This window comes from Myotis daubentonii, chromosome 13 (assembly GCF_963259705.1).
Source record: "Myotis daubentonii chromosome 13, mMyoDau2.1, whole genome shotgun sequence".
Lineage (NCBI taxonomy): Eukaryota > Metazoa > Chordata > Mammalia > Chiroptera > Vespertilionidae > Myotis > Myotis daubentonii.
Window position 1 is genome coordinate 40,640,897 of NC_081852.1, and position 16,365 is coordinate 40,657,261.

Consider the following 16,365-nt stretch of genomic DNA (forward strand, 5'->3'; position numbering starts at 1 on the left):
CTAGCAGCATGGTCCCCTATGCCACTCAGCAGAGAATATTCCGATGAAATCTATTTCCTAACTCCTACCATTTGCCTAAAATATTTGGACTTTATATTTGGACTATATCTACTGTGTTCAGTTTTTCTCAGAATTTCTAATTGCCCTATTTTTCCTTCTTAAGAGAGGAAATCTATAGCTTCTTTACCATGTCTCTATTATCTTCCAGATTCTTACTCATGCTATGTATTGTTTAGATTAACATTGAAAAAACAACTCACAACCCTATAAGGTCCTCTCTTGAACAACATGAGAGGCACCTTAGGTTTCGCAAGACAAAATCTTGTCTCAACTTCTCTCACTTTACTCAATATGTTGAATCAATTAGCAATTATAAGAATTTTCATTATTTTATTTAGACAACAAAAAATAAGCTGCTGTTATTATTGCTTAACACTAAATATTTTATCTGACCATCTTAATTTTTCTCCTTCATTTCCTATTATAATTTCTGACATATACACAGAACCATAATGCCAGGTATAAGCAATTAGTTCTCAGTATGGAAAACATCAAAAAGAAAAGTGTAGTGGTTATTGATGCCTGTTAGCACAAAATGCATGAAAACAAAATACACATGGTCTTAGGGAGCAAAGATTACATGGTTCGTTGCCGTCTGGCCTCCTGGTTCCTGCCAAGGAAATCAGTTAAGAAAGGGAATATAATTTATATTTTGGTGAAATTGTTTCAATGCCAATCTAAAAAATAAGGTGCTAAGCACTCTGTATTGACACTCAACATTTATAAAACAGCTTCTGGGAAAGAATTTTTGGATGGGAGCAAGAAAGCTAAGATCTTCAAACTGTTAGTTGCCTTAATTACTAATTACTAATTAGTTGTTTTCTGGTCATCACCAGGACATCCCTGAAATGGTTCACTAGGCTCATCACATGTGGCTTTTAAGAAACCAAGTCCATTGCCAGGGGGCTACCCCAGCTCATTCCTTCAGAAGTTCTGCACCTTGTCTTATCCCTGCTGTGTGACTTACCTTCCACTTCCCCGCCGGAGGCAGCAATTTTAGAAAGCTGTAGATATGTTGTTCCAACTACATCATTTTTGGTAAGACGGTCCCTGTGTAAAAAAACAGGTTAAGGCCTCCACCTATGGGGTTGTATCTTCATTTCAACAATAATAAGATAGAGCTGGAAAAGACCCTAGACCTCAGAAATCATTGTCCAGTGGGCCTCAGCATTACTGCACTTTTAAAAAATCACTTGAAACCCCCCACCCCCAACTCTCATCTCCTATTCAAGCTTTTGATTCACTAAAAGTAGGGGTGAAGAACAAGTCTGCATTTATAACAAGTATATTTCCTAATTCATCCTGATGCAAATGGTCCTCCAACCATCCTTTAAGAAACACTGATCTAGTTGGACAACTCATTTCATTTATGGAAACTGAGATTTTTACAGAAGTCATGAGATTTGCATATGGCCACACTCAATACTATTATCATAAAATGAATGAACCAATTATAGGCACATTGCATAAGGAGTGTAACATAATCATATTTCATAGAATAAGTACATGTCTTATTTTAGCGTGTTCATACTAATTACTATGCTGGTTTAATAACTACAATGGACTATATCTAAGGGTCCTTCATAGGGAGAAAAATTCCTTTTCAATTCGTTTCAAATACTTGTTGAGCACTACTGTGTGATAGATACTATTTTTCTGACTACAGTTGCTTGCCTAGAACCTAAATCTTATTATCTATATGGTAGGGACAAATTTGCCCACTATAAGTATATATAACTTTGTGTATCTCTCCTTGGGTACCTTAGTCTGTGAGCCTAACTCATGAAATGCTCTCTGGCCAAGCATATAGTAGGTGTAAAAAATAAGGTTTATATTAATAACATCCTCTCTTTAATTCCTCCTCTTCTTTATACCATTTAGTGGCATACCCACTCTGAAGATTAGGACTCCATGGGAGGGAGTAAAGACTCAGTATTTTGAGGAAAGATTATTCTACAATATAATATTATATATTATAGTATTATTATATGTGATATACAGGGTCAGGCAAGAATAGGTCTGGAAAATAACACAATAGTATGGAAAATAACACAATAATTAATAAATACTAATACAAGAATAAACTCTGTGTTTTGTGCACTCACAACTGTAAAGCTATTTTCACTCCACTCTGTTATATATAATATAACACATTATATAGTATACTAGAGGCCCGGTGCACGAAATTCATGCACTCGGGGGTGGGGGTTATCCCTCAGCCCAGCCTGTGCCCTCTTGCAGTCTGGGAGCCCTCGGGGGATGTCCGACTGATAGCTTAGCCCAGCATGAGCCTGGCATCTGCCCCTGGTGGTCAGCGCATGTCATAGCAACTGGTTGTTCTGCCTTTTGGCCAAGTTGCATATTAGCCTTTTATTATATAGGATAATAATATTAGGATGTAGAAAATTACTAATTAAACACAATTGGCATGAGAGCTTGCAGCTTTTCTGTCCATCCAGAAGGGTCTAGACCAGGGGTGGGCAAACTACGGTCCGCGGGCCGGATCCGGCCCGTTTGAAATGAATAAAACTAAAAAAAAAAAGACCGTACCCTTTTATGTAATGATGTTTACTTTGAATTTATATTAGTTCACACAAACACTCCATCCATGCTTTTGTTCCGGCCCTCGGGTCCAGTTTAAGAACCCATTGTGGCCCTCGAGTCAAAAAGTTTGCCCACCCCTGATCTAGACTAAATTTAAAGAATCCTTAGCTTTCCTTCAAGGTATTGTGCAAATATGCTACAAGGTATGTAACCTCAGATCTGGATCCAAGAAATCCCCAGTTAAAAGGGTTTCTCTGTGCATCCTAATTTGTACTATTGCTTTGGAGGGGCAGACAAGGTCAGGAAAAAAACCTACGTGTGTATTAACCACAGGCAACTCTGCTTCAATCAGCAATAAGCCCACTGCAGAGCCTGTAGGCCAGAGTGGTCACCCAAGCTACACAGAGTTCAAACCCACACTCCCAAGGGCTCCTGGAGCTCCGTCAGAATGTCACCAAAGGTTCTAAGAGCCTTAAAACTAGCTCACACTCATGGGAAAGGACACTTTGTCATAGGCCCCTTCCTGGCTCTCAATTAACTGATAATGATGGGGTCATTGAACAAAATGCAGCCTTTTCTCTTCCCAAAGTGCCCTGTTGCCAGGGTACCAAGAGGGTATTGACATGGAAGTCAAAAGCATCTGGCTAATGGAAAAGCTAAGGCCAAACAGGAGGCCCAACTCACTAACTATCTAAGTGACTGTGGGCAAGTTACCTCTGTGAGCTTTAATGTCTTCATCTGTAAAACGAACTAATCATGGTCACTAGTAGCAAACATCATAATAAACACTGATAATGATGGTGATGATGATGATGATGATGATGATATTTGCCACTCTCAGGGAGCTAAAGGCTGCTAATTGAATGCCCCATCTAACTAGAATATACTCAAGAATGGTCTCATTGTGGCCAATCACTGCTAGGAGGCTGGTCTAATAAAAATCCCATCAGAACCTTTTAAAGAATTTCCTGCATTCAGATAGGTAGCTCTGTCCATTTTCCTTTCTAACAATAATAGGAACAGAAAGTTTTGGTGATTCTTCCCAAGAAGTGGTTTACTCCATGTCATTTTGGGCATCCTAATGGTATTTCATTCATTATCTTGGGCATTTTCAGATCATTTCTTCCTTCTTTATGAACAGTTGAACTAAGATATTCAAAATTCTTCTGCAACAACACTATTATCATTTTTAAAGAAAACATCCAGTTCCAAGAACAGTTTATTGCTTCCCTCTGGGAGAAACGCAAATATGCTAAAATATAAGAGTCAGGTGATCTAGAGTAATGTTCCTTAATATCCAAATGTTTTATTCTTTAATTCTGAATTAGACACAAGTCCATTTTTAACTCACCAGTCATATATTGTTAGTTTTATTTTTTCACACACTGACGGAAACTGTGCAAAAGAAAAAAAAAGGTAGTTATTATTCAATTTACTCAGTAACTATGAAAGTAAGTAGTCTTATTTTTCTGAAAGAAAAGGAAGTCAAACCTTGATCTGGAGATTAACGACTTGATTCCACTCAGGGTTTGCGTTTTTCTCAATTATATTTGTGCAAACCTGTAAAATCGTCAAAGCAAAACAGTAGGCATTCAAGTTTCTAATTTCTAAAAGTTTATAATATATGCATACTAGAATATGACTCTAGCAGTTTACTTATAAGTTATATACTTAGTAACCTGGTTAAAGGTTATTTTTCTTGATAATGATTTGGCAAAATATGACATGGGTTTAAGATCTCTGCTACTTCTGTGGCTAAAAGTTTTCAATTGCCAGATTTCTAACATTGTGAGAATGCAATGAGGCAAGATTAATGTTTATTGAGCATTCATGACATACTGCCTAATAACCATATCTTCATTAGCATGCCCAAACAGGTCTTTTGATTCTGCGCACCCAACCCCTCCTTTGTCTCCCCAAAGCGGCTCCTGTCCCAGTCTTTCCATCATTGTTCACCAGGCGGCTTAGGCTTACAACAAAGTCAGCCTCCTCTCTCCCCATCACACACCTCATCCAATCCATGAGTAAATCCTGACACCCTCATCTCCATGTGGACCCTGATCTGCCCCAGACACCTGCAGTTGGCTCCTACCTAGATGGTCACTTCCTCTCCTGCCTGCTCACTGTCATGTCACTCCCCTGTGTAGCCTCCTCCATGAGCTCCCAGTTACACTTAGAATAAAGTCCAGGTCTGGCCTCTGGCTGATGAAGCCCTACTGCCCCACCACCCACATCTCTCTAACCTTCTCTCTCAGTTGTCCCCCTTGCTCGCCACTCCAACCACCTGGATGTTCTTTGGCTACAAATGTGTCTCCGCCTGGGGCCTTTACACCTGCTATTCCCTCTCTCTGGAAGCTTCCCCACGCCCCAGCCCCCACCCCAGACCTCTGCATCATCCAGGCCTCTGCGCAATGTCCCTTCCTCAAAGGTGGCCACATGATATCCTCGCTAAATCCCCCTTCAACCCCACACAATCACGTCTTGTCCCCTGCTTTATCTTCTGTGTAGTGCTTGGCACTATCTGGAATTATTTAATGACTTGTTACCTTGTTTATTGTTGTCCCTTAAGCTTCACGAGAGCAATGGCTCGCTTCTATATCCCAGCACATGGGACAGTATCTAATACTAAATAGACTTCCAACAATTACTTCTCGAACTGATGAATCCTTTCAACACTCCTATGAGAATCTTATTATCCTCATTAATATTTCAGGAAATTGAGACTCGGGGGTTACAATATTTGCCTTAACTGCCTATGGAGTGGGGTAAAACCTGAATTTAAATCAGGCCTCCTCTCACTCCAGACCTCAGGGCTTTGTGGCTGCTCTCCATCAACTCCTAGGAAATGACGCCCAGTCCATGTGTCATTTGCCGAATCTGCCTTACATAAACAAATGGTTCAACTACAGAGAAAATACTAGTTTTTCATGCCTACAGTTGTCCATGGAGGAGTGTTATTCTACTATGGAATCCCACTCTCGAGCCTTTGATGACATTTGCAGATAAAAGTAGTAGTTACCTGTGTTTTTACACCAAGAGTCCCCCAGCTTTCCCCAGAGGACAGGGATGGGGTCCCCTGCCTGACCCTCTAGTTTCAGCAACTCCCCTGGGCATGGGAGGTGGGAAACACGACAGGAGTGGACAGCTGGGCACTGGGGAGCTAGACTCTAGGACATTTACCAGGGATTATGACAGCTAGCTAGGGAGCTTGCTTAACATTAAGATAACATTTGGACCTGGGAAATAAATCCAAATAATTCAGTAGTAGCTTTCGCAATTTACATTTTTCAAAAGATTGAGTTTTCCAATTTGAGTCCTGCATACTTTCCACAGCAAAATAAACCTGGGGAGAGTCTGGCATGTGCACACTCAGATAATCAGCGTTCCTGCAGGGTGCCCACTCATCAGGGGCCACTTCAGCAAAGAGTTAGCAGGAACTCACACCAAGGGAAGCAGAGGTTTATATAGTATTTATTTCTAGAGGCATCTGCATTTAGATCACACACAAACCTTTTTTCCAGCAAAGGAAACTTCTACAAAGGGATCCACTAGGTTCTTCTTATCTGCATTGCCTCCAAAGATTTCCTTTACCGTCTGAGAGAAGGCATCATCCACTGGAAAGTAACATGTCACATGGCAGAAATTAAATCTGATTCTCTTAAAGAATTAGAAGTCACTCAACAAAATTAAAAATGTTCTCCTATACACGAACACTGTGGCAACAAAAATTGTTCTCAAAAGTAGCACTGTGTTGCAGAAATTCCTTGTGTTTTGATTGAGAGAGAAAATGTTTTCTCCCCTAAGAGTTTTAAAATCAATAAGAACACCTTGAAAAATAAATTGATAAAATATTCTGTTGAGAATCAATCATTTATTGAGGAGAAAGTAGAAATAAAAAGTTCATTCAGGGAGGGTAAGAGACAACTCTCAAACTCAGGCCTGGTTTTAATTTGGAAAAGGTGCTTTAGGACAAAATGATATCGGCCTAGTCTGACTTTTCAGATAAATTCAGGGAAATTTGGCATAATTATAAATAACACATTTAATCACTTATAAACAGCAGATTTCTCTATTTTAACAAACTTGATTATGTAGGTAGGAATTTTAATGTGTTTTAATTTATTTACCTCATTCAAAATATTTCTGAGGAACATATGGTATGGGGAGTCATTATAGGGGCTTTAAAAAGGGAAGGGGGTGCTCCCAGGAAAAGTGGCCAATCCTGAAGCGATCATGGCCTGAGTAGTGGGTGCTGCCCCCGGTGAGGAGTCCTTTGTCCCAGGTCCAACAAGAAGCACATAAGCGAGGCCAGGAGGACAGGATGCTGGGCCTCAGCAATGGCATTGGATGAACTGGACTAGTCTCTATGAGCATCAAATGCATCCAATCTCTTAAAACACATATCTCCTAAGACAATACTGACAGGCTTTTACTTATTGGCATTTAACTACCCTTTGCTCAGCCATTTTTAATAATCCAATGGCAAACACATTTATTTGTTCATAAAATTTCACATTTTCATTTGGGATGAAAGGAGTTGGAAGTGCTGACTGCTGACCTCTCTTTCATATTCTCTAGAACAACGAGAAGATATGGAACATTAAAGAAAGAAAGGATGGAGAAGAATGGGCCAAAAGACTCAACCAAAAGACATGTACCAGTGACCAATTGGCTACCTCATGAACCAGCTCAGGTAGCTTGCAATGGGGCCAAAATGAATGAAAATAAGTCATGAAAGCCTTTAAGAAAAAAAACAAACAAAACCATATGATAGGGAGCACCAATCCCTATTCGGAGTATGATTTTAACACATCTAATCATGAAAATAACTGATAATCTGGAGCAGGATGAAATCATTACATACTCTGGGGGATGTCCTCTGCTCGGTAGATTTTCAGCAAGAAGGTCACCCACCGGAGGGCGATGCCAGCAGGGAGCAACAAATTACTCTCCACATCGTCACTGTCATTATCACGATCTGGTTTCTCAGCCTGGTGGGGACACACAATAACAAATTACACACACGGAAGAGCAGCGCTTGGAAGAACCCAAACTGATGCTTGTAAAACCACACCAATCAGAGCCGTTTCCATTAGGGTTTCCTGTTTCAGGCTTCAGAGTTCAGCCACCAATTCAACAAAACTGCTCTACAAAATTCAATGCGCATGTTTCTTTAATCAAGACACCATGAGAAAATAATGTGTTCTGTAATTTTATGAGCACAAAATAGTAGAGGGGCCAGAGGGAGGGAGAGAGGGAGGAGGAGGAAGAGGAGGAGGAGGAGGAGGAGGAGGAGGAGGAGGAGGAGGAGGAGGAGGAGAGAAACCTGAAATTCTTCTGATTTCTCTCTGCCCTCTCATTATTCCCGTTTGCTGCCCAGTTTTCTAGATGACATTGTCCTTTTAGGTAGCAATGTCTGATTCTGCAAGTGAGCTATGCGCTATAGATAAACTCATGCAACAAAGTCCTAAAAACAGACATATCTATACTGAAAGAAACACCCACTCACAGACACCAGGAAGGCGTCTAAGTGAACTAGAAAATAATTCTGCCACAAAGAAAAGAAGAGTTTTTGAAAAACAGGAGGAGTTGGGGGTTTACAGGTCTTAATTAGAAGCTGGGCTCCGCTTAAGTACTGATGCCTCCTTGCTTAACCCTTGGTCCTATTTTGCAGTGAAAAGCGTAAATGGCAGAAAATGCAGGGGCTCACAGGAGGCTCGTCTCCGGTTCCCAGGACAAACATGCTGACTTTCATGTAACCTTTAGCACCCGAGCTGGCATCTTCGGGGTCATTGAGAAGAAGCCACTTTCTCAGGACAGCGTGACCTAAAATAAAAAAGGAATAAAGGACAAGGACACTTTAAAGGGACGCCGACGGGTCTGTGATTTCATCTGCTGTCAGACAAACAAACATGGCCTCTAGAGCAGCGGTTCTCAACCTGTGGGTCGCGACCCCTTTGGGGGTCGAACGATCCTTTCACAGGGGTCGCCTAAAACCATCGGAAAACACATATATAATTACATATTGTTTTTGTGATTAATCATGATGCTTTAATTATGTTCAATTTGTAACAATGAAATTGGGGGTCACCACAACATGAGGAACTGTATTAAAGGGCCGCGGCATTAGGAAGGTTGAGAACCACTGCTCTAAAGTGTCATCATAACACGCCAATTTCCCCAGATGAGTGTCTGAATTAATGTCTTCCACTCTGCACGGCCTCCATCCCCATCCTGCCCTGTGTAACCCAAACAAGGCTCTCTACACTCTATGAATGGGTTTCATCACTTGACTTTGACAAGATGCAAATATCCTCATAAAACAGAGGAATTACCTATTTGTGAACATTAAGATAATTACCATTAGATTTTAAAAAATAAAATCCATACTATTATTCTTTCCCGCTAAGTATCCTTCCCCCTCCTCAATCAAGAAAAAAAATATTTTTTATTCCTTGAGCCTCCCAATTTTCTTGATTCTCAGAATCTTCCAGTTCATGGAGAGAACATTTCTTACCAGGTTCATCATAAATGAATCCAACATCAATCTGGGAAAAAATAATAAAGGAGTTTGGATTTTAAAATCAGTTTTAAAATAAAAGAAACCATCATTATTATATTTAAATAGGATGCTTCTGACTAGACTTAAATTTCTTTGGGACTCAACATTTCCATCGCACTCTCTGTGTGTGGTATATAGGAGAACCTCCATCCATCATTTTGAATTAATGAGCTAGTCTTAGAGCAGGAAGGAACCACGGAAGTAGGGTGATCAGTGTCCCTATTTGCTTGGGACTTTCTGGTAGCACAGAAAGTTTCACATTCTATGAAACCCCTTAGTCCCAGGCAAACCTGGACTGGTGGTTACCCTACAGGAAGTCACCTGGCCCAACTGCCTATCCAACACTCTACTCCTCCAACTAATGCTAATATTAATGCAATCATTGATTGGGCACTCCAATGTGCCAGGTGCTATGCTAGATATTTTATGTATCCTATCTCATTTATTCCATCTTCACCATGATCCCATTTTACAGACGAAGAAACTAAGGATCAGAGAAGTTGACATGTGGCTGGTTAGTGGCAGACAGGGTATGAACACAGGTCTGCCTGACCCAGATCAACCTCTAGGACCTCTCATGACTGCAAACTCCTTCCTTGGAGATGCAGCCCATTCCATGTAGAAGGCATCAAGTATGTGTCCTTAATTGTAATGTTTGTTACTTGGAAAAGCACCCTGATTCTCATCCCTGGTTTGGCTTGCCTTTATCCTCCAGATTTATAATAATTGGCTTTGTAGATGGTGCCCTGGAGCCACTGGTAAGTGCAGCTGTGTGATGAGCTTCTTGCCATAAATCACCCGTTCCCTTTGAAGCAGTGTACTGGCTTCTATCCATAGCTGGGATGCTGGGAAGGACCCAATATGGCAGTTTCAGGTTATCTTGCTTTAGGGTGCTGCTAAGTGCCGTACTTGGGAAGTCACTACACCCAGACATGCAGCTGGTTCCTGGTCCCCAGGGCATTCATATCCTGCTGGTATTCTGGCCCTCAGCAAGGATCATGGCATCAATCCCTGACACATAACCTTAAGATGTCACCAAGTTGGGCATCCTGAGATCTGGCCAGGAACCTGATTCCTCTTTATGAAAGTGCCCATCTTTGATATAAGTTGAATGAAACTGACTGTTGTCACCCACCTTAAATTCCCCCATCAGACAATCTGCCCGCAAAGAATGGGAATTATAAACCTGGAAGAAAGAAGAGTGGGGGAAAGATTAGTGGCTTTATCTGGCAGACAGTGGGCACCACCTTCCTACTCCGTGGCCCCCTTACCCGAATGCTGACGATCTCATCCATCAATTCAGAAGGGGTTATGTGGACATTGTAGAAAAACAACTGTCAAAACAAAGAGAAGATTGTTTGAATGTTAGCAAGAATGAACTCAGGTTTAGTGCGTATGAAACTGTAATATTGCGGGCCCTCCCAAAAAATACAACACACAAACTCCATATTAGATTTGACCATGTGAACACATTGCAAGGCCTGAGAAAAGGCCCCAAGGCTTAAGCTTCATGAGCTTGATAATAAACTCACCTCTGCATGTTGAAAAAGGAAAAAAAGATTAAGTAATAACTATAGTGTTTATTTACCTAAATAAGATTATTCTTTTGGGACCAGATACTAGCTTAATTAAGTAAAGATTTAAGGTTGTATCTTATGCTTAGGGCCTGTATGACCTGGAAAGTTGAGTTTAATTCTATCGCTTTTAGCACTATCATTTGTGTTTAGTGACTGTAATTTTGTTCTTTCTAACAAAACACCTTCAAAGTCAACTTTGCCCATTAGATAATGTTAGTGCCTCCATAGAGCCAATATTGACCACATTTTAACTCACTGTACCAGCTAAGTTTAAGAAAGTTGATTTTTGGGAGATAAATATTGGATACATAGAGGTTGTACATAAAACCAAGTTTTATGTACCAATAAAGTTTACTTCTAAGAGAGAAAGATTGAGCATTTACTGAAACTGAGACATTTTTCTCCTACTTTTTACTTATAAATATTTTAAGTCTACAAAGAAATAGAAAAAACAGTAAAATAAATACCATCTTTCATTTGTTTCACCAATTGTTACTATTTTGGGGACATTTCAGGTTTAGTGAAATGTCTCCTTTTTAACTGAATTTTTTGAAAGTTCTAGGTACCATAACACTTTACTCCTTAAAATAGATTCTCATGCATCTCCTAAGAGCAAGTACATCCTTATATACAATCACACTACTATTATCACACCCAAGAAATACAACAGCTAACATATAGTCATTCAAATTTCTACAATTGTCCTGAAAAGTTTTTTAAATCTAGGACCACTGAAGGATCATGCATTGCTTTTGGTTGTTGTGTCTGTTTAGTCTCCTTTTATCTAGAACAGTACTCCTGCCTGTTTTTGTTGTTTGTTTTTGTCTGTCATGACTGGTTATGCTGAAGAATACCCCACAATCTGGATTTGTGTGAATGATTCCTCACTGTTAGATTCACTTTGATCACTGGACAAGAAACAACCCAGGTGATGATTACTCCATTAGATCACATCAGGACACTATGTCAGTCTGACCCATGATTGGTGATACCATGTTTAATCACTTGGTTAAGAAGATGTACATAAACTAGTGATGTTTTAGCAAAATTCCTTTCTTGATATATAAATTGGCTCAGTTACCTGATTCTTTCCCTTTGCCAAGAGATCTAATCTCAAAAAAAAAAAAATCATTAAAATGTGAAAATTCTGAGATGGTGAATCTTGCTTGGCTCCTGAGAATGTTTTTGAGTAAATATTTATCCTGCATTATAAACGCATTCATAGGTCTCCCGCCTTTGGCATCTAGTACCTTGTCCTCCCTGCAATCCAGGCTTGTCCTCCAACATGACCTCCCAGCCTTTCCCCAAGTCCATTTCAAGTGCCTCCTCTCAGTGAGCACCCCACCCCTCTCTGAAATGAACTCTGGAGCCCCTTATCTGCAGGCTGCTGTCTGCGATTCACTGCAGGAGGAAGAGAGGTGAGAAGGAAATGGGGCTTTCTCCAAAGCTGGGGGCCAGCTTGAACAAAGGGCAGAAACAGGAACACCAGACAGAAGAAACCAGTTCTTTGTGAACAAAGGTAGGAAAAAAAGAACAAAAGCTGGGGCTGGGATTAGAAGCTGTAGGGAACTAAGAGGAACTGTGATAAGAAACTGTGGTAGGAAAGGCCTGGGCTCAGAAAAGGCATGAGATGCAGGCAGAGGAATCTCAGAAAGGCATCTCCTCAGCCGGCCGTGGTGGCTCAGTGGTTGAATGTCAACCTGTGACCCAGGAGGTCACCGCTTGAATCCCAGTCAGGGCACATGCTCGGGCTGTGAGCTGGCCCCCAGGAGGGAGCGTGCAGGAGGGAGCCGATTAACGATTCTCTCTCATCATTGATGTTTCTATCTCTCTCTCCCTCTCCCTTTCTCTCTGAAATCAATAAAAATAAAAAAAAATTGTTTTAAACGAAAAGAAGTGCATCTCCTCAGTAGAGCAAATCTGGACTCTCGAAATTCCCCAAACCTGTACTTTCTCTTCACAGGCCTACGTGTGGGGTTCTGTGGCATTTGAGTCAGGTATCCAGCATTTTTGAGGAAGGGATTCAGTATTTTTGGAGGAGTGTTGCAGAAGAAGCCAACAGAACCAAGCTATATTCTCAGTATAAGGAGAGAGAAAGAAAAAAATCCTTATTGCTCATCATTGCTTTTCTTAAACATCTATTATTTTTATGGCCAAGTAAGTTTGACACTGTAACAAAGCCAGGTCACTTAGCCACAGAGTCATCCCTCAGAGCATCCTGCTGATTAGAAAGACCAAAGGCAGAAGTAGGTGCCATCATGGGCTCCACACAGGGGTACCAGGATCCACTAGGAAGGGCTCCGTCAGGAGGTTGCTGCAAGAATCCCAGAGAGACCCCAGCAGCTCTGAGAAGCAATGACGAAGCAGGCTGTGCCATTCCAACACCCAGCGGTTCTTACGTTTAACGCTGGAACTTTGTCTTGTCTTTACCAGTTAGGTTGTATGTGTTCCCCTCCCACATGGGACAGGGGACAGGTGGGTGGAAGGCAGGAAGGTGCATATACACAGAACAGACTCCCTGAGCCCGTTTACCTCATCGAAAAATGGATTGTTCCCTCTCTTGATTCTTGTTCGGTGCGTCTGGCCACAAATGTGGACTTTGACCACAGGTTTTATGTTGTTGCCACATAACTGCCGGCCCTCAATCACTCGGACCCGGATCTGCAAGCACAGGAGGGGTGATGTTACGGATGCTTTCCCGGCCCATGTTGTGAGAGAACTCTCAGGCGCTGCCTCCGCTCATTGACGTGGGAGGATGGCTGAACCCCCGGGCAGCTTTGCAATGTATCTGTGCTAATGGATGGGGAGCAGCCACCTGTGCTCATTCCCAAGGTGGGGACAGGGGCTGGGTCGCAGAAACCAAGAGTGGGGTTGAAATACTCCAGAGCTGGCCTGGGGAAGGGCAGGCAGGGCTGAGGCCACTGCTCAGACCCCAGCGGAGCCCTGGAATGCACAAACTCACTCCGTAGCCATCTCTGCAAAGAAGGCAGTGCCCAGAGCTAGGAAAACGCAGTGCCCTTGCTTCTATTCCTACCCACAGTGGGAAGCAGGGGATGGTTTTACTTCTCATCTAGCTTGACCACACCTCCTCCCGCAGGAAGAAGAACGACGGAGAGCGCATCTTATTGGGTAAGGACCTGATGTCCTCTTTAACTAGCTGAGCCCCTGCCGATAGAACAGGTCCTCCCCGCGTCACCGCCATCGCAGAAGCCGGACACTTGGTCTAAGACAAGGACCCGCACTCGGGCTCTTCCTACCTGGAAGTCCTGTGGCTTGTTGGACAGCAGCCGCCGCGTGTTCCTCCCTTTCGTGAGCCTCCGGGCAAGCTGAGCTTCCGACGCCGTCCGACCTGACACCTTGGGCCCCGGGTCCCTGACCGTGCTGTCCAACCCATCTTCGTCACCTCCATCTTCCTCCTCCTCTCCTAAAACACGCCAAGGGAATCCAGTCAGAGATGGCCCTCCCCTGGGAATGTCTGAACACCCCGGCTTCCTGGACAGAGAGTTTTCTGTGTTCCCGAGGCTCGGGTAAAGGAGACGCCTCTTGGTGACACTGACCGGGGCTTGTTTTGACTCCGATTCTGGAGGAAGATGTGTTCGTGGTGCATGATGGCCCTCATTTAGGCTGTCCTCAAAGCGACAGGGAGACTGCCGAGGCCACGGGAGAGGGTGTGAGGCTCAGTCAGACCCGGCAGAAATCACCCAGCTCTGGTCTCGGAGCCCAGCCTGCCGTTAAGGGGCCTTTCAGCGTGAGGGCGGAGGGATGGGGTATCCGTGGGAAACTGGAGCCCTGAGAGGACGCTCCAACCCCACCCTTCCCACCGCGGTCTCTTCTCCCGAGATGTGCTCACGAGGTTTGTACAGTCTCCTTCCTGCTTGAGCCTCCTGATGCACGAAGGCCCTCTCCACCCGCTTGCCAAGCAGACCACGGTGGTCACCCTGCTCTCCCCTTTGTCCCGGTTTGTCAGTCCCACACACGTCTGTGCCCTCACGTACACCCCACCCCCTCTCCCCCCAGCTTCCCTTCCATTCAGGGGAGAGAGCTGTTCCTGTTTGGTAGAGTGAACCCCCTTCCACTGCCTGAGAGCCTACTTCCTTCTGATTCCTTTTTAAAAAATATATTTTATTGATTTTTACAGAGAGGAAGGGAGAGGGATAGAGAGTTAGAAACATCGATGAGAGAGAAACATTGGTCAGCTGCCTCCTGCACACCTCCCACTGGGGATGTGCCCGCAACCAAGGTACATGCCCTTGACCGGAATCAAACCTGGGACCCTTCAGTCCGCAGGCCGACGCTCTATCCACTGAGCCAAACCGATTAGAGCCCTTCTGATTCTTTGGGGACCCTCCAGATCTCTCTTCCTCTCTTTCTCTCTCTCTCTCCCCTCCAGTGGTCCCTTCTCTATGGTCACCTACCCTCTGCATTCAAATATACACAAATCTTTCACTCCTTAAAAAAACAAAAATCAACTCCACCTACTGTGCCTCCCCTTTCTTTCATTGACAAACTCTTGAAACTCACTGACAAACTGCAGCTTTTCTTTCCCTAATAGACAAAAAGTCTGAACTCCCAGTAATCTGTGCAATAGAATTTAAGAGAGACTAGGAAAAAGACCTGCATTTGAACTCCCCACCTTTGCAATACAAAATCAAGTAAGAGGTTTAATTTCCATGTGGAGTTATCTCACACCATAGTATGAATTAGCTCACTCAGCGTGCTGTGTAGCACGGCTCTTAAAGCTTGGGCTCTGGAGTCATGCTGTCTGGGTTCAAATCCTAATTCTGAGACATGAGCGTGAGTCAGTTTCCTTCTGTTTCCCCATTTGTAAAAAGGGGAAAATCACAGTACTTACCCCAGAGTATTGTAAAGATAAATGTAATTTACACAGTGCCTGGCACAGAGAAGCACCCAATAAATTAAAATGTAAGTGTTGTTGAGAAATCAGTTTGGGTTGGAGCGCAGAACGCTAGAACACTCCTGGAGAGCAGCAATGGGTGGGGTGGAATCTGAAGCAGTCAGTGGCTGCATGGGAGCTGGGAGCACAGAGGGAGGAAGGAGCAACCATGCGGAAGTAAAAGGCCTCCCTGATATACTGCTTTAGAGTTTAGCCCAGCATGAACCCTCCTCCTCAGCACCCTTCCATTCTGCTGAGTCCATCCAACCTGGCTTCTGCTCTGCAAAGGTCCACCAGGACCTCTTCCTGCTACTTTGGGAACCTTTCTGAGTCCTCATGCTTGATCTCCACAGCACTGGACACTGGGACCCACACATACGTTTTGAATCCTGCAGCTCTTCCTCCTGGTGCTCCAGCTAAACCTTTTCAGGCACTTCTGCAGGCCTCCCTTCCTGTCTCCTACTCACCAAGTGTGACTTCCCACTCTGCTCCTCAGCCAGCCCTCTCCTCTGACCTGACTCTCCGGATCCACACTTCATGGTCCTCAAGGAGCCCCAGACCCACAGAATGTTAGACTTGAGGGGACCTTAGAGAGCCTGACTCTCACCCACTTTACAGATGAGGTCAATAGATCTGAAGTGACTTGGGTTACTAGGAGCTGAGCTGAAACCAGGACCAAGTCTTTGCCCTACCTCACTGGTGCAAGAGTAGATTAAAACCAGGCTGCA

The 16,365-nt window shown here is 43.2% G+C and overlaps 1 protein-coding gene across 5 annotated transcripts in view; it reads right to left on the minus strand.

Annotated features, from left to right (window-relative positions):
- Positions 1 to 16,365, minus strand: part of MYOF (myoferlin) — a 140,164-nt gene that overhangs the window by 70,636 nt on the left and 53,163 nt on the right. For all 5 annotated transcript variants that reach the window (XM_059662867.1, XM_059662862.1, XM_059662864.1 and 2 more), the window contains exons 6-16: positions 14,001 to 14,167; positions 13,276 to 13,404; positions 10,438 to 10,500; positions 10,302 to 10,352; positions 9,122 to 9,152; positions 8,315 to 8,430; positions 7,469 to 7,595; positions 6,115 to 6,218; positions 4,096 to 4,164; positions 3,956 to 3,999; positions 1,028 to 1,110 (exon numbers count right to left, since the gene is read on the minus strand). In XM_059662867.1, coding sequence (XP_059518850.1) covers positions 1,028 to 1,110; positions 3,956 to 3,999; positions 4,096 to 4,164; positions 6,115 to 6,218; positions 7,469 to 7,595; positions 8,315 to 8,430; positions 9,122 to 9,152; positions 10,302 to 10,352; positions 10,438 to 10,500; positions 13,276 to 13,404; positions 14,001 to 14,167 — 984 coding nt within the window. The remainder of the gene's footprint in view (positions 1 to 1,027; positions 1,111 to 3,955; positions 4,000 to 4,095; positions 4,165 to 6,114; positions 6,219 to 7,468; positions 7,596 to 8,314; positions 8,431 to 9,121; positions 9,153 to 10,301; positions 10,353 to 10,437; positions 10,501 to 13,275; positions 13,405 to 14,000; positions 14,168 to 16,365) is intronic.